Here is a 23,653-nt window from a genome sequence, read left to right on the forward strand (position 1 = left end):
TGGTAAACTGTTAATGGAACAAGTATTAAAAAAGCTTACATCTTGAGTCTCTTATACCGCATTGAAAAGCCAAGGATATAACATAACATATTGTCTTGTATTAAAGAAATGGTTAGCATAAGACCCGCTACTCCCCACGATTTACTACAAATGCAACACTGTAATTTAACTTGTCTTCCCGAAAATTATCAAATGAAATACTACTTATATCATATATTGACTTGGCCTCAGGTCCTTTGCATAGCTCATAATAAATACCTAACCTAATATATAAGTTTAGTTGTCCTTTGTGGCCGAAAATGAACAAAGAAAAATAGTAGGTTACGTTCTTGCAAAGATGGATGAGGACATGAAGGATATTCCTAACGGGCATATAACTTCGCTTGCCGTTCTACGAAACTATAGAAGTCAAGGAATTGCTTTTAAATTAATGGAGCAAGTAAATTTTTTGTTTTAATTTTATGAAATCTTATTTTTATAATTCTAGTTAATTTAAATTTCTTTGTTTATAAAGCCTCTTATTTTTCAGCTTTTACTTTTTTTGAGTAGGCCTCAAAAGCAATGATTGATAATTTTCAAGCGGATTATATGTCTCTTCATGTTCGTGAGAGTAATCGTGCCGCTTTGCATCTTTATCGTGACACTCTTAACTTTGAAGTTGTTGATGTTGAATCCAAGTATTATGCCGATGGAGAAGTATCTATTGCATCTTTATTCTTTTTATCTGCCTTTAAAATAAGTAAACTGCATTAATGTTAACTTCACTGTTTTAACTTCACCCCGCTTGTCATGTCTTTGTTCTATTTTTTCGTTCTTCACAAGTTTTTTTTATCCGCTGACTTATTATCTCTCTACTTTATTTATTAATTTAATTTTTCAAGCTTTTTAAATTTATTTTTTACTTTTAATTATTTAAAAAGTATTGACTAATATCTATACTCTTAAGATTCTGTTGTATATAGTTTAACATAAATTATGTATATAAAAAATTTACTAAAAGGACTTCTTCTATATACTTATTTACTCAGCAAAAAAGAATAATTTTTTTTAATAAATTTTAGAATACTTTACATACACCTACTTAACTTGCTGGAATAAACTTTTTTAAAAATTATATAGGCTGCTCAATATTTAAGCGATCTTGTTTATCTATTGCGCTTGATTACCCCTCGCGAATTAATTTATTTTTTTCTCTCTAGAACGCATATGCCATGAGAAGATCTTTGAAGAAAAAACTTCCTTTAAATTAATTTCGAATTCTCGAAAACTTTTCAATTCTTTATGGCTCTCTATACATTTTTTACTAGTTGGTATAAATAATGTTTGCAACGCCACAATTTTTCTAAGAATAACTTGTAATAGTCTATTTTTGATGTCTCGAATTCAAATTTAGTTAAGATAATTTGCAGGAGAATGCAAAAATCACAATTTTTTTTTAGCAAGATTTGAATTGCCGTTTGCTTTGCTGATTTTAGCTGTTGCGAGAGTTTTTAAAGGTGTTTTTCGGACATGATCCCGTTGTAGTGTAACTGAAGCAAAAACAGAAACTTTGCCTAATTTAATTAGTGTACCAGAAAACAATACAAACAACAAGGAAGCCATGGTAAAAGCGCTGCACTACAAAACGTATTTAAAAAGTCGTAATTTAAATTTTTGTTTTTATTTGTGAGCTTGGCTCAGCGACCGCACGATTCAAATAATCTAATAAAAAACTAAATTATCAATTTAAAACAAATTAAATGGTCCTCACTGGGCTGTTTCGGTAGGATTTTTTTCCTATAATTTAATAAAAGCACAATCACAAAAGATGAAAAAAAAGTCAAAATAGTAGTAAAAGTTTGAAGTTACCAAAATTAAACGGCACATATTTATACTTGATCATATGTTGAATTCTTTTTCGCATCATCGCAAAAAATAGTGCAAAAAAGTATAGCACCAGGATTGGCCAGAACACAGGAACATTGAAACAGTCGAAAAACACACAAAAATGGGCCACAAGAAGCCCCTTCATGCCGTTTTCCCTGAAAGAGGAGTTTAGCTGTTAATATATCTTTTATTGTTATAAATTTTCAAAAGGTCACTTGACAAGTGTAAATCTTTTTATAGAAAACTAAAAAGAAACCGACTTTTTTTTGTTTATTTTTGAAATGGGTTTATTTATATATTACAAAATAATATACAACTGAAAAGGCTAAATTAGGTTCAGATATTTAACAATACAATTACTCTTTAAGATTAATTGTTAATTTGGTTAATTTGTGATAAAAAAAGATAAAGTGAAAAACACAGATGAACTTATAAACAAAGGTAGTAAATTTTTTACTATATACTATTTATTGGTTAGTAAATATAATAAATTATATATATAAAATATAGCTTTAACTTTTACTATGAAAATTTTTCGTGGGTAGAATGTTAAAAACTTATTATATAAAAAAATTAGAAATCTTTTAACCAAAATTTAAACTCTGGAAGTTTTCGTACAAAAGGTTTGAATTCTTGGTTAGCTTGTGTAGGAAGTTGGGGTTCCCCTGGTTATAAAAAAAATAGCAGTAGCACAAGTATTTATCTTAATTAATTTAAAGATCTTTTTAACTCGATGACAGTCAAGGGATAATACATAGAGATATAAAGCGGATAAACAAATTTTTATTTATTAAAAAAACTCACAAAAATCTTATGTAATAGTAAAACTAGTATATAATGTACAGTAAGATAATAATAAATAATTTCACCTTCATCCTCTTCGTCAAATTCGAAGTCAAGAGGAGTCAGAAACTCAAGAAGTAGATTTAGCAAGTAGATAGAAAGTGCATAACAAACTACGTACCAGCCTAATTAAAAAAAATTATAGGATCCAACGAAGTTAAAAATACTGTCATAATTAACGTGGTGCAATGCTAACTAGATTTTTTATAATTATGTGATTAATAATAAAGCTACATACCTTGCAAAAGTATGATTCTAAAAAAAAACAAGCCTAAGGTAAAAAGTAAACTTCCCCACCTCAAAGCAACATAAGGAACTATATTGTCTAACAAGATTTGGTAGCGCTGCATATAATAATTAAGGGAAGAAATAAAATATATATAGAGTTTTACAGTGTTAATATTTCCGGTAAGGTTATCACTGTGTTCTGGAACTTCCATGTTCCAAGTGTGTAATATTCTAAATAATTAGAGTTAGGAAATAATTTAGCTGCCTACTGACGGTAGATCAGTTATTTTATGAAGCTTAAAGTTGTCAATAAATATTAGAAGCCTAAAAAAAAAAAGCTAGATAGTGATTTATAAACTCGATACTATCTTTGCGAAACCTTCTATTAACTCTGAACACTTGTAGGACAGCAGTCACCAAGGTTTAAATATTTTAAACTGTAATATAATCCCAGTACCCACAGGACTAGTTTTTTAAAGTAGTAACTGCTTATGTTAATGAAAAGAGGCATTCCCCCACCCTTCGGACAGTTTTAAATGCTAAAAAAAATTTATAAACCACTTTCTATTTTTACGACTAATGAGGGTTAAAAAAAGTACCAACCACCTTGAAATAATAGTGTAACCAAGATGAAACTGACTTGAAATAAGGCCTAAATAGCTAAATTTCCACTGAGCTGCAGTTAGAAAAATTAAGTGGGTAAAGTAGAGTTAATGAAAATAAAGTCTGTTTTAGCGAAAACTGTTAGGAAAGATAGGCAATATATAAGTTTTGTTAAGATTATACTAAGTTTTCTATTTGGGTTAAGAAAGTCATGATATTAATTAACTTAAATGCACTCAAGATATTTCTGTTATTTAGTAAATTAAATATTTTCTTTTAGCCGCGCCATATGTTGCTTTTCTCTATATATAGGGTGCTGCTGACTACATCATAATTTGTTTTTACAGCAAAAGCATATACGTTGAAGATAATTTCAGGTTTACTCAAAATATAGGGGGCAGCCACTAACTTTTATCTATTACTATATGAAAACAAATATATACGAATAGATTTAACTAATCTAATATTTGCTCTTACTGGTGAAAGGTATAAGCTAAGTACAGCTCCCGTCAGTCAAATTGATATGATAGACCTTGCTGTGATTCGTCAAATTAATTTTTAATTTTTTTAATATATATTTGGGTAAAGTAAATGTTAAACAACAGCAAAAGCTAAGTTAAGAAGAGAGTTAAGTTTAAACTTAATAAAGAGATAGTAATTAAAACTTAAATTGAAAAAATTGCTGGACCCCGGCTTAAGGCGCGAGTACCACGCATAAAAATCATTACAAAAAGCTTATAAAACAGGGCTGTTTTAACAAAGAAATATTACAGGATGTCGTAATGTTGTTAGGGTATTAGACCTCTAAGCTTTTAGAAATAAACCTGTACACAAATATATACATATTTGTAAAGTTGTACGGACGTGGCTAAGACGAAACCGCAAAAAAAAATTAATGCGATTGACTGTTTACTTTTTAAGCCAATGTTCCTTATATGCTAATAATTAAGCTAAAACTATCTTTAAAACAGTCATAAGAATAGCCTAAAAATGGCAATTTGCATTTAAAACTATAAACTGGGATCTTTTCTTCAACTGATGGTTTGGTAGAGTGCGAAGTTACTAAAATAAGTTTTCACGAATCTAATGTGTCATCGACAGACTTAATCTATCTGGATTATTTTAAACCAGTATATACATTACACGTCGCCTGAAATGTCCTAACTTTAACCCATAGATTTCCCCTCAAAGATAAAAGTCATATCAGTTTCAGTTAATACCACATTTTAAATGGCAGGTTGAACGTGTAAACTATATTTTGCGCAAACATATGGTCAAGAGAAACGCTGTTCGTAATGGCCACCGCGTTTGCTAACTGTGGACCAAAAACAATGTGATGGTGAGTTGATGATTCGAAACTCTGTTTGGAGCTCTTTAAGAATAAAAAAAGAATTTTTAATGCGATACGTAGCTATAGTAGAAACCTCGTTCCATCGTTACATGCCAGAGTTTTGTGGGCAGTCAGCTGAGTAAAAAACCAAGAATGAAAACCGCTCAAATAGACCAAAGAGGCAACAGTTTACCGGGAGGTTATGACCCCCGTATTTTAAAAAGTGGACGGTATAATTTTCATCAAATACCTTGAAAAAGGGAAAACCACGCATGGTAAATATGATATAAGTAGTATGGATTTAATTGAAGGAGGAAATTACAAAAAAAAATGCACCAGGCCACAAGGCAATGGAGACCATGGCAAAATTGTAAGAAATGAAGTTCGGGTTTGATTCGAAGGAAGCTACCGTACTCCAAATCTCTCCCCGGCGACCAATATCTCTTTGCAGTCCTCAAAAAAATGCTTTAGGAAAAAAAATTTTGGGTCAAACGAAAAAATGATCGCCAAAACAGAGACCTACTTTGTAGGCAATGACAAATCTTTCTATGAAAAAGTGTAAATGGTTGGAAAAGCGTTGGACTGAGTGTATCGCCCTAAGAGAAGACTGTCGAAACGTAAGTGTGAATTTTGCAAAAAAAGGTTTAAAGTTAGTCCCGGGACTTATCAGGCGACGTGTTATGTCAAATCTATTTTAATAAAAAACAGTTTTGGTTCATTGTTTTATCACGTTCTTTTAGTCTAGTGGACCAATCAAAGACGTTATTTTAGTCTTTAAGGCTATAATTTGTAACGTGACTAAGGGATGGTTAGTAGAAGGGGGTCTGTTGTATAGAGGGCGTGTGCATTTAAAGAATTCATTAAAGGGGTCTTCTAAACAGGATAAGCCGAGCAGTATAATTTTTGACCCTTGAAAAAAATGTATTTATATGTGGCAGTTTGCTGATAAAATTAGTTACTTGCCAAACTTTGATTAAAATTAGAAGAAACAGATAGAACAGAAAACACTCAAGATACGAGAGATAGGCGCTACACAGCATTAATGCTTCTGTATTTAATAAGTACACATAACTTAGTGAGGGCTAATATACTTAAGTTGTGTATATAAACTAGTCAGTGACTCAGTATAATTTTTGGAGGTGGCGTAGCCGTCTTACTAAAAGAAACCTTCCCCCCACCAAACACTCTACTTTTTGGACTTAATAAGTTAGAAGCTGTCGGAGTGATATAGGGTTCTATCACATTTGGAGAGTTGATTGCTGCTTACAAACCTTCCGGATAAGTCTTGAATGATTTGAATATTGATAAGATTTTTGTTGATCCCTTCAGTACCTTATTGACTGGAGATTTAGGTTTGTAGAATAGCAGGCCTGGGAACGCTAACGTAAAGTGGTTTGCCCGTTATAGTGACGAAAAAGGTTTAATTGTAATTGATCTAAAGGATCCAACTCATCACTCAGCCAGAGGGACTTGTGACTTTTTCAGACATGGCGGCACAAAAAATATTTTCGTATCATTACTGTCAATACGCTATTTGGATAAACTTCTGATTACACCCCTACCCCCGTAGGTGCAGGAGATCAGAAGACCCCGAGAACTTGGGTTATAAAGGTAACTAGTTGGCCAACATTTTTTTAGGACAGTTGGACAAAAGCATAGATTCCATGGTGCAGACCATTGAAAAGGCTTTAGACTTAGAGGCTCGCCGCCTCATATATATATATACTAATAACCAACACTATCATGGTACAGTGCTACTACTATATACCAGCTACTAGTCTATAGCAACAAGTACTATTCAACTAAGCCCAAACTCAGCACGCAGCGAGTCAGAGTATAGCAGATAATAGAGTTAACTAGTAACTAGTATACAGTATAACTACTCTACCGCACCGGCTCGATCGTAACGACCAGCTAGCTAACTACCTACATTCATATAGTAGTATATAGCGCGACCACCGGCGTCTCATGGACTTGAGATAGTGTTAATGCAGTCACTCATAGCATAAGCCTTAATAGCAAAAGTCTTCGCACGCAGTTAGTGACTTACAAGCACAAGAACTTATTCTACTTAGCTGGTTCAATCAATGTGCTAGTCAATTACACACAAGAGATATCCACAGCTATTCCGTTTCTTTTCACTGAAAATTGTCGCGGGAATGCAACTCTTGTATACGCTCATGGCGGGTTGTAAGCTAGTTTCCTCCGACAGGCCATACGGTGAGCTATATTATGCTAGACTCGTAGCGTCGAAGCTAGCACCTAAATGAATAGGCTCAAAATAATAGTAATAGTCACCCGAATCCTAGGAAGATAGCACTAGTCTAGTGGACCTGTTTGCTGTGCAGTTTTTACCAAGTTTAAGAGCATGTGTTTCCACACGTAACAATAAGCCTACGTCTCTCCACCGTAGCATACATAACTCCACGAGCGTCACTCAAGCAGGGCAACCATAATCATAAGGATCGTTTGGTGAGTATTGCAGTGAGGTTCAATTACTATCTTTTCGTCAAAGCTCAAAGGACACGACCCAAATAGAGGGTTACTAAACACCACAAGAGCTTATCTAATGTACACATGTATGCTAATCCATCTGTGGATGGCATCCAACCGTCTTCATTCTGTGGTAAACACGTACCAGGAGACTCAAGGAAAAACATACACAACAGCCGTGTAAACATAGGACCGATCTTTTTCGGCCGCTTGTGCGATAACCTTTATTTAGATCACTGATAGGTGATATTTTATTAAGTTAAAGTGTGTACGCAACTAAACGATAGCACAAATATATTGCTAATAATCGTGTATCCATAAACATACATGTCTCTATTCAGTTCGCTATAGTTAGCTATTGATTGACTAACATAAGATTAACTTCTGAAGTTACAATCTAGTTGCGGAACTCATTAGGCTTGAGATGGATTCATGCACTCAATTGACTAATTCATCCAAAAGCAAGTTAATTGGCTCGCTCTCTCTCTATATACGCCTCAATCCTGGTCTTAAATATATATAGTATAGGCACTGTTTTAACAAAGTAGATTTTTTCACTCATTTTCATTTTTATTGATACCAGTACCTATATGTTTTCATTAATTTAAGTTTATTATATTATTACTTTGAGCTTCGGTGACATTATCAGAAGCTAATGATTGTATCAACTTTATTCGATTAGTATAAGCTGATTATTAACTTAAGCTAACCATTATCTTATAGCCTCAGCTACAAAGTTAATTAGCCACCCAAGGGAGAAGTAAAGATTAAGTTATTTTCCCCTAGGCAGCTATGCTTAAGAATGAAATCGAACCATTGCCGTTACTGCCAGTAAAGTTTTACCACTAAACTACTTAAGCAAGTTCTACTTTGGTAGGACAAAATAACTACCACTCAAGAAATGATAATTAGATCATTCTACCAAAGTAGAACTAAAAAACAAAGTAAAGTTAAAGATTTCCTTTTTGTTTCAACTGATGACCTAGTGGAACGAAGTACCAGGCGACTTGCCCCTCCAAGACGTTCCAGAGGCTAAAGCCTTTCCTGGGATAACAGTATATTAGAAAAGAGGGAATCTTTACTCTTACTTTTTTTTTTCTACTTTGGTATAATGATTTAATTATCATATCTAGAGTGGTAGTTATTTTTGTTATACCAAAGTAGAACCTTATTCCCTAGCATGGGAGATTACTATTTGTAACATTTTAATATCTTTGTAGTCATCTAGTCTCCTGTGCTAGGGTTTATAAATCAAGGTGAAAGAACCTACTTAAACTAACTTTGAAGCGAGTAGGAAGAAACTAGTGACCTTAAACTAGGAAGTAACCTTGGTTTTAGCATTTTAATCTAGTTAACATCTACTGTAGAAAGCTAACGAGTAGTAATCTAGTGCTTCTTTTTCAGCATTGACGATTGGGTGAGAGATCTGTTAGAGGTAATGAATTATTTAACTTTAACTTTATATCTCACTATTTATAACTACCTCTAACAGATCTCTTAAACTTTCCATCAAGATTATCTTCCTGAGCCTTGTTATTAATGAAGAAACTAACTTAGCTTCCTTTATCTTAATTAGTGTACCTAGCAAGAACCATGAGCTAACTACATTATCAATTTTGCATTTTACATTTTGCAAAAAACGAGTTTTGTCAAATAAGTGACTTTGATATATATCTTTAAGGAGCTTATTGAGTCGTATGTAGAAAGCGAGCTAATTAACTTGTGATCAGGTGATACTTCCAACTGAGTGCATGACTTCATCTCGAAGAAGTAAAGTTCTGCTGCTTCGTTGTGACTCCAGCAAGTAAGTCTTATGTTAGTCAGTCAATAGCTAACTATAGCGAACTGGATAGGTCGGCTGTCGGTTGTGGGATCGTTAGGAGTATTAGAAGTCCTTAGACTGTGCAATATCTTGATACAATCATGAAGCAATATACACACTTTAACATATAATAGAAAATCGTATTCTTAGAAAAATGTTATCGTACGAGCGTTCGAAAAAGATCGGACCCTTTCTAGCACGGTAGCACGACTGATGCGTGTCGTTATTCCTTGCGTCTAATGGTATCTGTTTACCAGTGAATTAAGACAAGAGGGCGCCATCCACGGAAGGATCTTTGTACATGTGTAAACTACATACAATCTTGTGGTGTTAAATAACCCTCTAGGATCAAGCGCTTCCGAGGACTTGGTTGAAAGTTACTTGAGTACGCTATGGTCTCTTGGAAGGTAACACTATTGGTTCTGAATATGGTTATCCTGCTCGATCGGAATTTGGTAAGGTATGTTCGATGCCGTGGAGAGACATAGGCTAATCGTTACGTGTCGGACGACATGCTCTTAAAATTGGTAAAAACGACGCAACAGATAGGTTCATTTAGGCAGGTTCTATCTTACCTGTCTCGATTGGCCTATTACTATTATCTCTAACTTGACTGTCTATCTAGTACTAGCTTCAACGCTAAGAGTTTTGCATAATATAGCTAGGCTGATGACCTATGGGACAAAAGTACATCAAGTCCTCTCGTGGGATATACTAGTAATTGCCGTCCGGAGACAATCCTCTGTGAAAAGCAATGAACGAGCTGTGGAACTTAACTTGTGTAATTGACTAGCAGGTTAATGGAATCAGCTAAGTAGTATGAGTACTTGAGCTTGCAAGTCACTAACCGAGTGCGAAGACTTTTGTTCAGAAAGGCGCATGCTATGAGTAACTGAATGGCACTAGCTCTTACCACGGAGCCATCGGGTCGTTGCTACATACTACTAGACGAATGTATGCAGTTAACTGAATGGTTTACTAGAACTGTAACCGATGAGTAGAGTACTAATACTATGTGCTTGTAGCTATGATACTCCCTCGCGCGAGCGTTGGTTGGGTCGTAGTGAATAGTACTAGTTGCTATAGGCTATAAGACCGTAGTATGGTATCGGTACTATATTAGAATAGTGCTATTAGCTAGTATATATATTAGAATGCCCGTGGCGAGCCCACTGTTGACTTAATAGTAAGGAGCTATAAAGGAGAACTATAGTAGGTCTACTTTCATTAAAGAATGCAAAAACCCAATAATACGACCTACCATACTAATTTCATAATTAAAAGAAGGCAAAATTTGGGAGCAGGATTTATGACCTCTTTGCATTCAAGGAGATAGAAATATTACAGTACATTGGATGTTTGGTTTAACGGGAGCTGGCAGAATAAATTAGAGTTACCAGGGCCAGAGAACAACTCCCTATAAAAATTAACAAGGGCTATAAAATCTTCTAAATTTGAGGGACATAACACCCTCTATCCACGGTTCTGGATGCTCAGCAACGAGGCCCTCTAAAATAGTAGTGGCATTTGCCGAATCAATAGAAGCTATAAACACAATCTAGAGCATGTCTCCACTGTAATTACTGCTTACTTGTTAAGAACTAACATATGCAACAAGGTTAAGCTAACCACCAGTGCGGAACTTAAATATATTATCCAATTTCTTAATAGAAGCAAACCCTGGAACCCCGATAGTATTTCTTATCTAATGCTTAAAAACTTAACTTCTCAAGCTATATCTCTGAGCTCAAGGTTAATAAATCAAATACTTACAACTGCCTACTGACAAAAGAAGCTACAAAAGTTTTTAATAACAGAAAAGTGACAGGGATAGTCTTTTCAAATATTAAAAGGGCTTTTAATGATATATGGCGCTCTAATTCCTAAAATGTTTACTGCCAGATTCCCTTTTTACTTAACAGCGGTAATACACTGATACATAACAAATAGAAGCTTTACTGCTGGAGTTAAGTAAGTTAAAGTCCACTATTATACGTTTAAAGGTGGGTGTCCCAGAAGGCTCCCCACTCTCCTCTTTACTTTTTTTTTATCTACATGTTCGATTTGCCACAATCGTCGAGATAAAAGTAGTCCAATAAGCTGATGACACAGCCTTATATTATAGCTCAAGATCCGCTTGGATGGTGTTTAAAAAACATATAATCTTATTTGACAGTAGTGAAGGCATGGTTTTCAACTTGGAGGTTAATACTCAACGCATCAAAAAGTAGCTTTATGATTTTATCAAGGAAGATACATCCTCAGTTCCCTAGTCTTTAATCAAATTAACTGCCATTCCTTGCAGTAAGAAGGTTAATGTTTTGGAGTGATAATAGACGACTGACTAAGCCGCACTCCACATCTTTTTAATGTCATTAAAAAACCAGACAAGCCATAACCACTTCTTTGTATATCTTACTATGCAGGAGAAGTAACTTGCATCTAAAAAACAAACTTCTATTATACAAATTAACTATACGTCCATTGATGGTCTATGTATTAATGCCCAAGCCCGTTCCTTAAACAAATATATTCATCGACTACGAATACTACAAAAACTCGTGCTCAACAACTAATAGCATAGAGAATGTAACCTCGATTCTATTTTATAATGTATTCTTTATTATTTCACGAAACTGACTTCATAGGGCCAGTAGTCACTATAATATACAAACTGGGCAGGCTCTTGATAATGTGACTCTCGTTGTACACTGTACTCGCGGTCAAAACATTTCTTAGATCTATTAATGGGGAATATGGCTAGATTACAATTTATTTTATTAACTTAACATATTATTTAATAATATATAAAGGTACTATAACTAAACTATTCTGTTATAATATGTAATATATATATACATTTTTTTTTTGCTATGGTATCTTTATTAACATATGATCATTAGCTGTAAGACAAAGCGCATTAGTTTTATTGGTGGCGTTTTGACTCGTTTAAGAAGTCGAAGTTTAGACACCCTCAATTAGTAGAGGGAAATTAGATTAAAGAGTAATTGATTAGAAATCATGACTGTTGTAAACTAGTGCTATAAATAAGGAAAAAAGCTTGGCTATTCTTTTTTCCTCTGTTGCGCAGTGGTTAGTAGCGTCCCTGGACTAGTAAAGGTAATGGTAAACCATATACTTTCCATACTTCAGACACTAAATAGATGGTGTCAGTAGTTAAAACATAATACTAGTTAAAATTTTAAAATGTCGTCTATCTTTCCTACGGACGCTCTATTAACCCTTTAACGGGCAAAACTCTGGGGCTTAGGATTGTTTTACGTTCAATGGTAACTAAATTTACCACATTTTTTGTTTTGTTGGTTGCTGCCTAATCCGTTAGACCATGGTACTCAAACTTACCAGAGATTGTTTCAGAGACCGAACCTGCCTTTAGAGTCAATTTCTGTAGGCCTACTCTTGCAGACTGAACCTAGGCGAAAAGTGGTAAACATATAACCAGTAATCTATAAGGGGTTAATTAGTACCTTAACTTAAATAGTATATTAGGCCTGCGCTTTGGTGTGCCAGCTTTCTTATAAGATCAAAATATGTGAATGGGGGGTAAATAGACAAGGCCTTACAGTTTGTTATAGCTAATCTGTTTTAGAGCTTAGTTCCACAAAATTTATATATTTGAGTTCGAAAAGACCATTTGAAACAAAAAGATAAAAAGTATAATCGAATTATGTTACAATATGGTAGATTTGAACAATACAATCACTACAACAAGATTTTAAAAGGAACTGTCAGTAGTGTACTAACGGTTACTATAAAAGAAAAAAGATCTTTTGCTTTAGGCATACTTTGGTGCTAAAACAAAACTAGGGGAAGTGGAGGTATAAAGACTTCAGAGAATTTAGAAAAGTGCGCGTGCAAGTTGTCCCAGCCGTAGTAGTGGAACTAAGCTCCTTCGAAGCTTTTCCGGCTCTTTTATCATATTATTATATTAACTTTTTTATAACTTTTAACAAGAAGTGCTGGTTTTTGATATTACGTATTTTCCTTGTGCCTTACATGCTAAAATACTCATCTCTTAGGTTAATTTAAATTTTTTTTTATTTAATACACTCAACAGTTCATTTCTTTACAACTATACAATTTACTAAAACACTGCGCTGGAATACTAATAGATTTTTTTTAAGAAACTTTCATAGTTTTTTATTACTCTTTCGTAAAGAAAATGGCCCTACTATTAAGTCTTTTAACCTTATACTTTCACGGAAACACCCCCTTGGGCTACCTAAGGAAGATGTACATTCTTCTTTAGGAAAAACAGAACCAACGGAGGTTATAAAGCATTTGTCTTCCGCTTTGTCTCTCGATATTGAACAGGTAAAAAATACTCTTGAATACTCTCGAAAAGGGACTTTGGCACATCTTGGTTACTACTTTTCTATGTTATATGGGCTTCTAACAGACTTTATGTAATACTTGTAAATAAAGGATCCAAAGCTATTTGCTATTCCTCTTTTGTCTATGTTTCCAAAAAATACCCGAAACTGCAGCCTTTGTCCGTGTCTGACTATTCTGCTTATCTCTGTCGCGATGAATCCTTAAAAAAAGCTGCAAGATTTTTGAAATTGCACTTTTATAGTTTTCAAGTATTTAAAAGCTTGTTTGTGTATATCATCTTGCTTTATGTTTAGTAGTATGAAAATACCTTTCTTGTGGAGCCTCTTAAAACTCTTGTGGGAGCGGTTAGTGCCTTTAGAGGAAGAGAGCAGGCCTATTCATCAGTTTACGAGAACATACTGCGACCGGAACAGAGAAGAGTAGCTAAAGATATGCTGTTGATTTTGAAGTTATTTCGACCCTGTTTGATTCTCAATCACATCTGCCAAACAACTGAAGGGATTTTGCCTCACGGAGAGTATTTGTTTTAGTTATTTATGTATGTGCGTTTTCGGTTTTTTTCTTTATGAAAAGCTTTTGGCTGGTTTTTGACCCGAATCATTTTTTAAGCTTGTAAACCATATAAAGTGATAATTAGAATTTTTTTTAGCAATTGTAGTTTACTATTAAACTTTCAGTACGCTTGTTTGTTTCCTTACAGTTTGCTTACTTTTTCAAATCTTTATTTATTCTATATAATTATGTGAGCTTGTCACTTAGGATTTAGGTATTTATACTCTTTTCGTTTGCATCTAAGAAGCACATATTTATTTATAATGAAAAATGCTATTTATTAAATTTATTAAATATTATTTACCATGTGTAGATTGTATAATTATTATTATCCGAATGGACGCAAGAATTATTCTCAAGTTTTTATCTACGTTGGCCAAAAATTATTGGGCAAAGGTTTTATATACTTTTGAAGTTTTTTTCATGACGCTGTTAAAAATATTAGAACCAATCGTTTGGTTTTTTTTATAATTATTCTGACTTTCCAGTATTGGCCTTAAATTAGGTCAAGTAAATTTGTTATATACTGTTTACTTTAGTATTAACATTTACCCCGACTTCGTAGCTATATGTAGTTTACATACACAAACTTATTTTGGAATAGTGCTGTATAAATTTATACGGTTTACTTTTTTAATTATTTTTTTACCGCCGCACCGCCGCGAAGACTTCTAAGAATCTGTATAGAGCGTGGAAGTACTTGATAAGTTGTTGTGCTTTGCTTGTGTTGAGAGCATTTATAAAAGGAAAGAACAGATAATTCCTGCGGTGTACATAAGAGCGTATAAGTAGATAAACGAAACTGGAGTATTTTCTCTCAAATTTTATCCTGCTTCTTGGTTTTTTAGAGTATTTCTGCGATCTACAAACACGATTTAATTAATTTTAATTGAGATTTGTTTTATAAGTTATTATGTTATATAAAGACTTTAAAATTTATAATTGAAACTTTATAAAATTTTCTTATAGAAGTAACATTGATGTATTTTTTTATAACATAAGGCACGGGGAAGACTGTCGAGTCTGCTCGAAAACTCGCGTCTGAAGCTGCTCTTTTTCAAAATTATAGAAGTCTTATAGAAACTTGCCCCCTCCCAGCTGAACTGGATTTTATTAGAGAGGAAGATGCCATTTCTTTGATTATAAAAACACAGGAACCAAAGATTCCTCTCATAAGCGAAGTTTTATAATCCTGTCACACCCCATTGGATTATAAAAGTTAATACTTTAATTGACAATCAACATTTTGTTACTAATAAAGTTGACCTTTATAACAAGTCTTATTAAATGTGGAAACTTTTTTTAGTTCTTATATTAATTTTAATTTTTTTATTTAATTCTTTGATTTGGAGTTGAGCCCATTTTAACAAAGTTAATTTATGCAAGTGTTTTCTTCGGTGTTCTATTTGCTTTCGAAGATCATAGTATTGACTTTGGGATTTAGTGTGCAACTGCTCATAAGAAAGTGACTATTAGGCAAATCCACTATTGATCTACTAAAATAATTTATTGCTGTTTTTATGGAACGATGTAATTGTTAATTTAAATATATTGAGCTACACTACATATAGAAGAAATTGACTTTTTAGTCGAGTCTCCCTTTTCCCATGCTGTCTAACTTTTTCTACAAATTCAAGATTAATTTTTTTGAATTTAGTCACTACAACTACATAATTTTTTAGCTGAGCTAATACAAACCGCTTTGTTAAATATTTAATTCAAGACCCCCTTTATAGTAGGTTACTTAAGCATGGTGAGTAATATAACCTTTTTAAGTGCAAGAAAATTAAAGTGAATACTAAAGGCAAGCTGTGGACGTGATTATATATATGACGAACAGATTCCTCTTAGATGGAAAAGTTACACCTCGCTTGAACCATAGCTTTAACTTCGAAAGCTAAAAGCAAGGGCATTGCGCACGAAAGAAAAGCTATTTTTATATTTTATTGGGGAAAACTAACTTTTTTCAGTATATATGAAGTCGGAAGGATGGAGAAGAAATACATTCTACAAGGCTAAACTCTGTCTGTAATTTTTATTTTTTTCACTAGCTTTGTGATGCCTTGCATTTACACAGTTTGCAAATAGTTGTAGGTCATATATATTGAACGTAACTTTGTACACGTAACAGGGTCAATTTTTTTTAAGGGTCTCCGCATTTTTACTGTATATATTCTTTTTTAGTTAAGAGCTCTAAAAGGCTTTCCATTAACTTGCTGTTATCATGTTTGAGTATATAGTGATCTGTCAAGCTTGTAGCTAAAGATATATCTTGAAGACACTAAGTCAACTGGAAAATTATTTCGAGTATTTTCTGACCAGTACTGGCGTCGTCAAAGTGATTAATGTACTGATATAAATAAAGTAAATTTGCTTTGGAGGGGCGGCCTCACTATGCGAAATTTGTTTCTGGAGTTCAGCAGATAGTCAGATTTTACTATTTAGAGAGCATAAGATTCCAGCTGGGAGAAATGTGAGTAAGTTTAACTGTACCCGATTTTGCTGCCAAAAATGCAAGATTCAGTACAGCATTAACACAATATTTGGGCACTCGATCCACCGGTATGCCTGTCACTGTAGTGAGGGGGGAAGCGAGGGTTGAGGGGACCTAAGAGTTAAATAAACGCTGCAAAGTGTCTTCGACTCTGGTTACATCAGCTAAGTTAATTTATTTATTCGATTACCTACAAATTTCTATTTTTCTTATTATAGCCGTTCAAAATCTCATAGTGTACAGCGGCTTGGCCACCGTTGCAATAGATCAAAACTAAGGAACACTTTTTTAAAGGGAGCTTTAAGTAAATATTATAACAAAATATAGAGTATAAAGTTTAAATCTTTTCCCATAAATATAGTTATCGTGCAGTTTAGTAAGTAAGTGCATACACCGAGATGTAATAGACAAAAGATTTAAAAACGCTATTCTTATTTAAGTTAGAGGAAAGGAGCGACGCCTCCGTTTCTAGCTTTCGGGAACAGCGCAACTTCTTGCTCTGCAACTGAGCAGTGCACAAACGCCGAAGACAACTTTGCCAATTGCACATATCGCGGTGATGCATAAATCCGCCAACTATCGCGGCTGCAAATATTACCGCAAAGGTTCACAACACCTAAATCAACTACCCTTCAATACATAAAAAGTCTACTTCTTCTAACGTAACTACAACCATCTCGTACACTGCTTGCTTGGGCACAAAATCGACACACCAGCAACAGCAATATAAAAAAGATCTGCCAACAATGCTTAAGATAATCTCAGGCCTGGACTTATTTACACTAATTTTTAAATAAAGCTAAAAAGAAAGAAAGCAAGAAAGTAAAAATGGGAGATGAGTTTATTAAAGCAAGAAAGTGAAATTGATGCCTTTACATAAGTATAAAGTCAATTACATTAATTTTAACTTAGATGGTTTAAATCAATGTAAAAAGGAGGTAAAGAGGGACAGTAACTGCCATATTTTGATATAAAAATATTTGATAAAGTTATCTTTTTTCATAATATCTAAGTTTTCTTTATGAAGTTAATGTTTATTGGTCTATCTTGAGATGTTTTTTTTATTGTATAATCTGTTGTTTAACTATATGTATGTATAAGGGTTGTATACGGTTGGATTTTGTTGATGTTACTCTATAGAATTTTCGTAATTTATACTGATAAGTGCGGACCTCGGTCGTAGTTCCTATCGCCTTTTATAAATCCTTAAGCTGTTAGTATTTTTTAACTAATTTAGGCTTTAGCACTATAGTCCAACGAAATACTTCAACTTGAGGACCCTTACAGTCTTATAGACTGGTGTCTTCGGAAACTATAATCAAATGACGAAGAAAGCACAATGCAAAAATTCGCCCTTTATTATAAAAATATAAATATACATATATGTAGTATTTTAATAGTAACGGTCTCTCCTGCACGCTGACTTGACGCCCCCCTGCTCTTTTTCAGTCCGCCCCTTCATCACATTGGCGTGAATCTTCCGACAACAATTGAGGTTCCTTACGCATTTTCCTTGAACAAGCTGCCAGTCATGCCTTCGAGGTGGGTTTTAAGACACACGGACATTCATCAAGGAAGGACTGGGTTAAACTTTCAAAACGGCTTTAAAAGATCCTACCTAAGTCTTCGGCGGTACCGACGACACCAGCCCTGCTTACCTTCGCCGTCGCCGAATTCGAGTGTATTGTGAGCGTGGGTACCACACCGTCATGATTACACGTGCAGTTAAATACCGCCATAACCATTTACTAGGTGAACTGAAGGCCACATTGTGTCAGGTACTGCAATGCTACCTAGTCACGCTCGCTACCTGGTATCGAACGTAGTAGAATTACTGCTAAAGCGGAAAAGTGTATAGCCCTTCTAATCAAGGTGAAGTCTATTGCACCACCACTTTCGTTGTCCTTTAAAGGCAGGATGACCCACTGTGTCTCCAAACGATATTTTTGGCGGTCATCATGGACAATAAAGCTGTCAGGGTGGTTGCACATAAACTAGTAGTGACGGAGGTTAGTGTGGTGGCTCAAATTCTGTACCCTTTTCTCCGCGCCAAATGCAAACTCCCACTGACAACAAGGGACCTTTGTTTGAATTGTGTAATTGGCCAGTCATGATATACGCCTCTTCTGCCTTGGCCTACGTTTTGCTCTCTTCAAGTAGGACAAAACTAACTGCTACGCAGCACGATGGGAGCACCGTGCTTTGTTGAGATCAATGCTTTACATCATCCCCTTTACCATGGATACTTATCTACCATTTTTGATTGTAATGCCCTCACCACCTACAAAATTACCATACGCACCAATGGATTACTGGCAAAAGAGCTCAGACGAAAATATCAAGGACCGCACACACCATGCATGCTACTGTCGCTAGTGCAATGCGCTTCCAAATTTATTTGTATTTATGTTACTTAACCCTCAAACCTAACCCTAACCTTAACTGGGTCGATCTGAAAGTATTATATATAAAATTGCTTCGTTTAGTTTAAAAAGAAGACACGAAATAAAGAATACATTTGACTTTACTTACAGCTTAAATACTACTTAATAATTTATAAAAATTTAATTTTTGTACTTATATCAAGTCATTTTTAAGAAAACTTATTCGACCTCGAAACCCCTCCATAAGTTATCGCTCACCATTGCTTAATTTACTCAATGTTAAGTTCTATTTTTTTAATCTTCTCGTCTAAGTTACCGGATATACTTAACCACTTTTCCTGCATGCCCGAATCAAGCCAAAATACTAGTGTCAATCCTAACCTAATTTTCTAACTTTGTTAACGACAAACTTTATTTTATGCACCATCTGAAGACTATCTCTTGTCCTATCTCTTTATTTGTTCGCGGCACTTCGTATAAAATTGACTAAACGATGTCACAATGAAACGTTTTTAAAACGTAGTACAGTAAAACTTAGTTTCAAGCAACCTAATTTAAAGATAAAATAAATTTTTCCCAGCAAAATTTAAAACAAAACGTGTGCTTTCTTACATTAACAGATTATCATCATTTGCGAAATTAAGAGTTACCTCCTTAACTCAGAGGTTAAGAGCTTTGACACGCATACTCAAGGTCGTGGGTTGAATCCCCACCGACCCAGTTCTAAAACCTTTACTTTTTGAAACTTTACCCTTCCTTTGCGGTGTGTACCTTTTTTAATGGCACGCGATTAAGGTTGTTGGGGCTCATGAGACTTGTTCCACTACTAGTATTTATATCGCCTGATCAGCTTTCGGGAGGAACTTATGTGTTCAAATTGAGACTTACTTACGTATGAAAGGTTCTGAGTTTTCTAAGGAAGAAAAAGCACACATACAAAAGTCGTTATCAACAAGGCTAGGACCTGAGTGGCTATCCTATCGTGCAGCCGCCGGTGGAAGAAAAGTTGCTTATTTAGAAGGTTTTGTAGGCGTAAGTGTACCTGCGTAGAGGCAGTTAACGCACTATGGTTTATTGTTGAATTTACATTTATTGAATTACAATTAATTGAAGGCTGGAAATCGATTACTTTAGCTAATGAGACCTTCGGGTTTGATGGTTGGAGTTCCTGTGTCAAAAACATCCAAACAGATCACGTATTCCAAATAAGTTTGAACTATACATGCGTTAAAGCTCTTTAGAGCTAAACTTTTTCTTGAGTTGTTTTATAAGTTAAGTTTTAATTGTAATTTTTTTTCATTATTTTAGCAAATTTTTAACAATGGCAAATATGACGTTGGGGTTACCGCAATTGTGCGTGTAGAGCTTAAAGATGGAACATTTCACGAAGTAACCTGAGTATTTTTCTTCAAGTGTAGATTGTTTGAAAACTCCTATATCTATTTATATTATACTTCTTTCGATACTTTATTAACCACAGGACGTTGGTTACGGCATTTGCGAAGGTTTAAAATCTCTCTCGTTGTCCCTGGAGAAGGCCAAGAAGGAAGCTGTGACCGACGGTTTAAAAAGGGCTCTACGTTCTTTTGGACACGGACTGGGAAATTGCTTATACGACAAAACTTATCTTTCCACCCTTCAAAAGTTGAACAAAAGGGTCTACTGGCGTTTATTATTCTTACGCTTTCTGAGTTCATATTAAGTTAAAGCTGAGTTTAGCTTACTTTTTTTACCACTCTCTTCTACACTTACTTTAGTTTTGGTCTTTTATAATAGCTTTATTGGCTTTTTTATATACTTATCATTAATAGACAGTGAATAATAATGATCTTACTTTAAAAGGGATTGCTCCCAGTCTACCAAAGGTAGGAGTACTTCCGCCTTTACTATAATTTTAATAATAAAAAATTTTTTTCTAGACCAGTTCTGAGGTTATGCCTGAACTTACGCCTGATTTGGAGATAATCTCTGAAGGTTTTTTTATTATTTTATCTGTAAGATCCTGTTAAGGTTCATACCATTTTTTGCTATAACTATTATCCCTGTATTTAAGTTCTTAAATCCCTTTTGAGGGCCCTGCAGCCTCTAAATAAACTCTATTCGCTCTTGTTATAACTACATTCAGAGATGGCGATGGCTTTAAAGTTGGCTGAATACAACGTTTTGCAGCGCCCGCTAGTCACCCACAGCCATTCTGCTGCTCCTTCGCCTCCGTTGACGGCTGCTAGCGAAGAAGGGAGACTGCAATCGGGAAGAAAGGAGAGCGCCAACCATAACGATACAGTCGCACGTCGTACTAAAAGCAGAAGGTTGAGTAGGCGCGAACGAGCCGAGGGGGAAATAATAACGTCGAGTATAAATACTATTGTTAGCAGCAGCAGTGGCGGCTGTCTGCCCTCTCGACCGCTACGGCCCGCTTCCAGGGTTGCCGCCGTTAACACTACTAAGTTATTGCACGAACCGGGATTTCTCAAGAATACCAAAATTGAGATCGACATGGCCGCCCTGACTGGGTACAACAGCTGTCTAGCTGCTCTACTATAGCGCAACATCCTCTTTAATAAACAGAAGCCAATGTGAACACCTTTTTGGCCCTTTAGAGCAAGCGATAGAGTGATGCGAGAAGTTGCGCTTCAGTAGTGGTAAAACACTTGAGTTTCAATAAATCTATTTTACTATTAGTATTACCTGTTCAGTTGCCTTTTTAATGTCGTAACCACGAAAATGTAGTGGTAACCATGAAAAGTCACTTTTATTGTTCCCGAAACCAAATGGGGAAACGATCGTGTCACTTGTTTCTGCGAGCAAGACTTGCAGCTAGCTCTGACTGCATGGCTTTCATGGCTTGGCCGTGCCGAACGCCTTGCATTTTGCGGATGTCGTTGATAACGTCCTTTATTGAAGCATACTTAACTATAAGTTTGACTATTAACTCGAGTTAAGGTGTAATAAACAACCTTCGTTTTCGAAAAGTATATTTCGCTCAAGTAACCTCTCATTTTATTTTCCATTTCTTCGACCATACGCCCGATATTAGGGACATGCATATTAAATTCGGATAACGGATAGTCTTTTTCCTCCTGTAAAAAATAAAAGGGTGATGGGCAGTGCAACAGTAGCGTTGAAAAATAAAACACTCTTCTAAAACCTGTCTGGTTAAACTCCCGCCAAGATTCATGGTGCCAGAGGCTGGCTTGTCTGTTTGCAGCCAAAGCATAACAGTCGAAGTCAACCGATAAAGAGCAGATTTCCCTTTCTCTATAATTTCAAAGACATGGATGGCGTCCCAGCAACCTTTAATGCTACGGGATCCATCCCCAGCTAACGCCGTTCGAGTAAGTTATGATATAAATAATATTTACAAGTATATATACATTTTTTAATCAGAACGACACAGGCGAAACCCTTATCTAAGTCCCAAAAATACACTGAAGAAACTCCAGACTCATAATACATCTCGCGATAAACTTCAAAAGCATCGTTAGCTCTAATATATAGCGGGGTTAGAGTTAAGGCACCTACTTCAAAATTTGTAATACAGACACAAGTTCCAAGTCTCTAAGTTTACTTGAGGGGAGTGCACCATTTTCAATTTCTGGAAAGTACTGATTGGACCAAGGGGAACTTATTGTTATTATAAAACAGTCAGGGTTGCTAAATTAAGAACACAGAAGAGATACCGATAAGAGTCTCCATCTCTATTATAATCGCAAAGAAGGTAACTTCTACCATTCTTTTCGTCTTTAGCTATTTTTAAAGGCTGGTCAATCATCGAAAGTAAACTTTCACCAATTAGAGGAACAAGATCTAACAGGTTTGCTATAAAGTAATCGACAAACCGTTAGACAAGTTGTTTAAATTACCATAAAAAATAAAAGAACGAATGATGCTTAAATTAAATAAACTTTATTAGAGAATAAAAAGTTTGAAAAGTACCTAGATTTTCTTGCGTCCTCTGGGGAGGGAGCCTTCTCATCAAATCCAGAGCGTAGTCAATTTGAGCGTCACTCATTGCCTTCTTAAAACATATAATAATATTACCTTTTTCTAAAAACACGAATATAGCTTTACTGAAATATAAAAAGGCTTAAACCAGGCCGAACAATTTTGACCTAAATGCGGCTTAAGATTGGAAAGTGAGGGGCCTACACTTGTCAAAATAATTTTTGGTGGGTTTTGCTTGGTTCTGGTCGCCTAAATTTAGGTAAACAACGTCGTACAATCCATCAAAGCGGTCAAACTTTCCAACGGTAATTTTTTTGTAAAAAAACCTGGAACTACCGCAGTATTTTTATTGGGTTTATATAATTTCAAGCTTGGTTTCGGGGCGACACAAAAGATTATTATCTAAAAAAGCCTATAAAAAATTTTTCTTACACTTCACCAAAGATGTGATGACCTACTTCACAAACTTAACATATTTTTTTAACGTACATTGTGGTAAAGTGCATAGTACGTTACTCTCATAAATGAAAAATTTTAGTTACTTCCAAACATTTTCATTTTCATAAAAAACTACTAAAAAGGCACACAGGCTATAAACTTGTAATTTTTAACTGTTAAGCTTAACAAATTTAACTGTTTGTTCATACTTAAATAATTTGGCCCAATCTAAACGAGTATTAAATAATAAAAACATATTATTAATCATTTTATTCAGCGATCTTAGTTCTAATAATTTA

General features: G+C 34.7%; 4 protein-coding genes and 1 long non-coding RNA gene across 8 annotated transcripts; 3 read left to right on the top strand and 2 right to left on the bottom strand.

Moving 5' to 3' along the window:
- Positions 1-108: 108 nt before the first annotated feature.
- LOC135121053 (N-alpha-acetyltransferase 11-like) lies at positions 109-1,258 on the top strand. The gene is made up of 4 exons (XM_064045362.1): positions 109-231; positions 281-439; positions 550-696; positions 1,200-1,258. The coding sequence occupies exons 1-4, from the start codon at positions 109-111 to the stop codon at positions 1,248-1,250; spliced, it is 480 nt and encodes a 159-aa protein (XP_063901432.1). The 3' UTR covers positions 1,251-1,258.
- Positions 1,259-1,686: 428 nt separating this feature from the next.
- On the bottom strand, positions 1,687-3,569 carry LOC135121051 (protein RER1-like). Of its 3 annotated transcripts, none has more exons than XM_064045359.1 (7): positions 3,541-3,569; positions 3,102-3,168; positions 2,948-3,053; positions 2,736-2,834; positions 2,456-2,531; positions 1,849-2,021; positions 1,687-1,776 (listed from the first exon to the last, which is right to left on the bottom strand). In XM_064045359.1, the coding sequence occupies exons 2-7, from the start codon at positions 3,147-3,149 to the stop codon at positions 1,736-1,738; spliced, it is 543 nt and encodes a 180-aa protein (XP_063901429.1). In that variant the 5' UTR covers positions 3,150-3,168; positions 3,541-3,569; the 3' UTR covers positions 1,687-1,735. The 3 variants fall into 3 exon arrangements, with proteins under 3 accessions (XP_063901429.1, XP_063901430.1, XP_063901428.1); XM_064045360.1 differs by lacking the exon at positions 3,541-3,569 and adding an exon at positions 3,395-3,439; XM_064045358.1 differs by lacking the exon at positions 3,541-3,569 and adding an exon at positions 3,317-3,436.
- Positions 3,570-13,334: 9,765 nt separating this feature from the next.
- LOC135121059 (uncharacterized) lies at positions 13,335-15,291 on the top strand. Its single transcript, XR_010278842.1, has 5 exons — positions 13,335-13,569; positions 13,632-13,789; positions 13,838-14,058; positions 14,407-14,489; positions 15,096-15,291. It is a non-coding gene; the product is annotated as an uncharacterized LOC135121059 (long non-coding RNA).
- Positions 15,292-19,949: 4,658 nt separating this feature from the next.
- LOC135121058 (uncharacterized) lies at positions 19,950-21,614 on the top strand. The gene is made up of 8 exons (XM_064045366.1): positions 19,950-19,992; positions 20,085-20,167; positions 20,280-20,360; positions 20,452-20,628; positions 20,783-20,836; positions 20,891-20,945; positions 21,097-21,484; positions 21,540-21,614. Exons 6-8 carry the CDS (start codon positions 20,906-20,908, stop codon positions 21,586-21,588), a joined length of 477 nt encoding a protein of 158 aa, XP_063901436.1. The 5' UTR covers positions 19,950-19,992; positions 20,085-20,167; positions 20,280-20,360; positions 20,452-20,628; positions 20,783-20,836; positions 20,891-20,905; the 3' UTR covers positions 21,589-21,614.
- A 110-nt stretch (positions 21,615-21,724) lies between these two features.
- On the bottom strand, positions 21,725-23,117 carry LOC135121049 (F-actin-capping protein subunit beta-like). 2 transcript variants are annotated; one of them, XM_064045352.1, is made up of 8 exons: positions 23,043-23,117; positions 22,908-22,989; positions 22,652-22,790; positions 22,515-22,595; positions 22,346-22,458; positions 22,120-22,292; positions 21,929-22,051; positions 21,725-21,864 (listed from the first exon to the last, which is right to left on the bottom strand). In XM_064045352.1, exons 2-8 carry the CDS (start codon positions 22,981-22,983, stop codon positions 21,760-21,762), a joined length of 810 nt encoding a protein of 269 aa, XP_063901422.1. In that variant the 5' UTR covers positions 22,984-22,989; positions 23,043-23,117; the 3' UTR covers positions 21,725-21,759. The 2 variants fall into 2 exon arrangements, with proteins under 2 accessions (XP_063901422.1, XP_063901423.1); XM_064045353.1 differs by having other exon boundaries at positions 22,908-22,986; positions 23,043-23,116.
- Between the last annotated feature and the right edge of the window lie 536 nt (positions 23,118-23,653).

Source organism: Zophobas morio, unplaced genomic scaffold (assembly GCF_036711695.1).
Source record: "Zophobas morio isolate AGI-343-1 ecotype UQ-CSIRO unplaced genomic scaffold, CSIRO_AGI_Zmor_V1 ptg000479l, whole genome shotgun sequence".
Lineage (NCBI taxonomy): Eukaryota > Metazoa > Arthropoda > Insecta > Coleoptera > Tenebrionidae > Zophobas > Zophobas morio.

What these genes read in the sequence shown, in the direction of transcription:
- LOC135121051 (XM_064045359.1), bottom strand. Translation starts at nt 3,149, where the DNA reads ATGGAAGTTCCAGAACACAGTGATAACCTTACCGGAAATATTAACACT. An exon ending in TAGAATCATACTTTTGCAAG is followed by an intron (nt 2,835 to 2,947) that starts GTATGTAGCTTT and finishes TTTTTTAATTAG; the next exon opens with GCTGGTACGTAGTTTGTTAT. An exon ending in ATTTGACGAAGAGGATGAAG is followed by an intron (nt 2,532 to 2,735) that starts GTGAAATTATTT and finishes TTTTATAACCAG; the next exon opens with GGGAACCCCAACTTCCTACA.
- LOC135121058 (XM_064045366.1), top strand. Translation starts at nt 20,906, where the DNA reads ATGCCTGAACTTACGCCTGATTTGGAGATAATCTCTGAAG. An exon ending in TTTGGAGATAATCTCTGAAG is followed by an intron (nt 20,946 to 21,096) that starts GTTTTTTTATTA and finishes AACTACATTCAG; the next exon opens with AGATGGCGATGGCTTTAAAG. An exon ending in GACATGGCCGCCCTGACTGG is followed by an intron (nt 21,485 to 21,539) that starts GTACAACAGCTG and finishes TTTAATAAACAG; the next exon opens with AAGCCAATGTGAACACCTTT.
- LOC135121053 (XM_064045362.1), top strand. Translation starts at nt 109, where the DNA reads ATGGTTAGCATAAGACCCGCTACTCCCCACGATTTACTACAAATGCAA. An exon ending in CTTTTAAATTAATGGAGCAA is followed by an intron (nt 440 to 549) that starts GTAAATTTTTTG and finishes TTTTTTGAGTAG; the next exon opens with GCCTCAAAAGCAATGATTGA. An exon ending in AGTATTATGCCGATGGAGAA is followed by an intron (nt 697 to 1,199) that starts GTATCTATTGCA and finishes TTTTCTCTCTAG; the next exon opens with AACGCATATGCCATGAGAAG.
- LOC135121049 (XM_064045352.1), bottom strand. Translation starts at nt 22,983, where the DNA reads ATGAGTGACGCTCAAATTGACTACGCTCTGGATTTGATGAGAAGGCTC. An exon ending in GAGGACGCAAGAAAATCTAG is followed by an intron (nt 22,791 to 22,907) that starts GTACTTTTCAAA and finishes ATTACTTTATAG; the next exon opens with CAAACCTGTTAGATCTTGTT. An exon ending in CTTAGAGACTTGGAACTTGT is followed by an intron (nt 22,459 to 22,514) that starts GTCTGTATTACA and finishes GCTATATATTAG; the next exon opens with AGCTAACGATGCTTTTGAAG.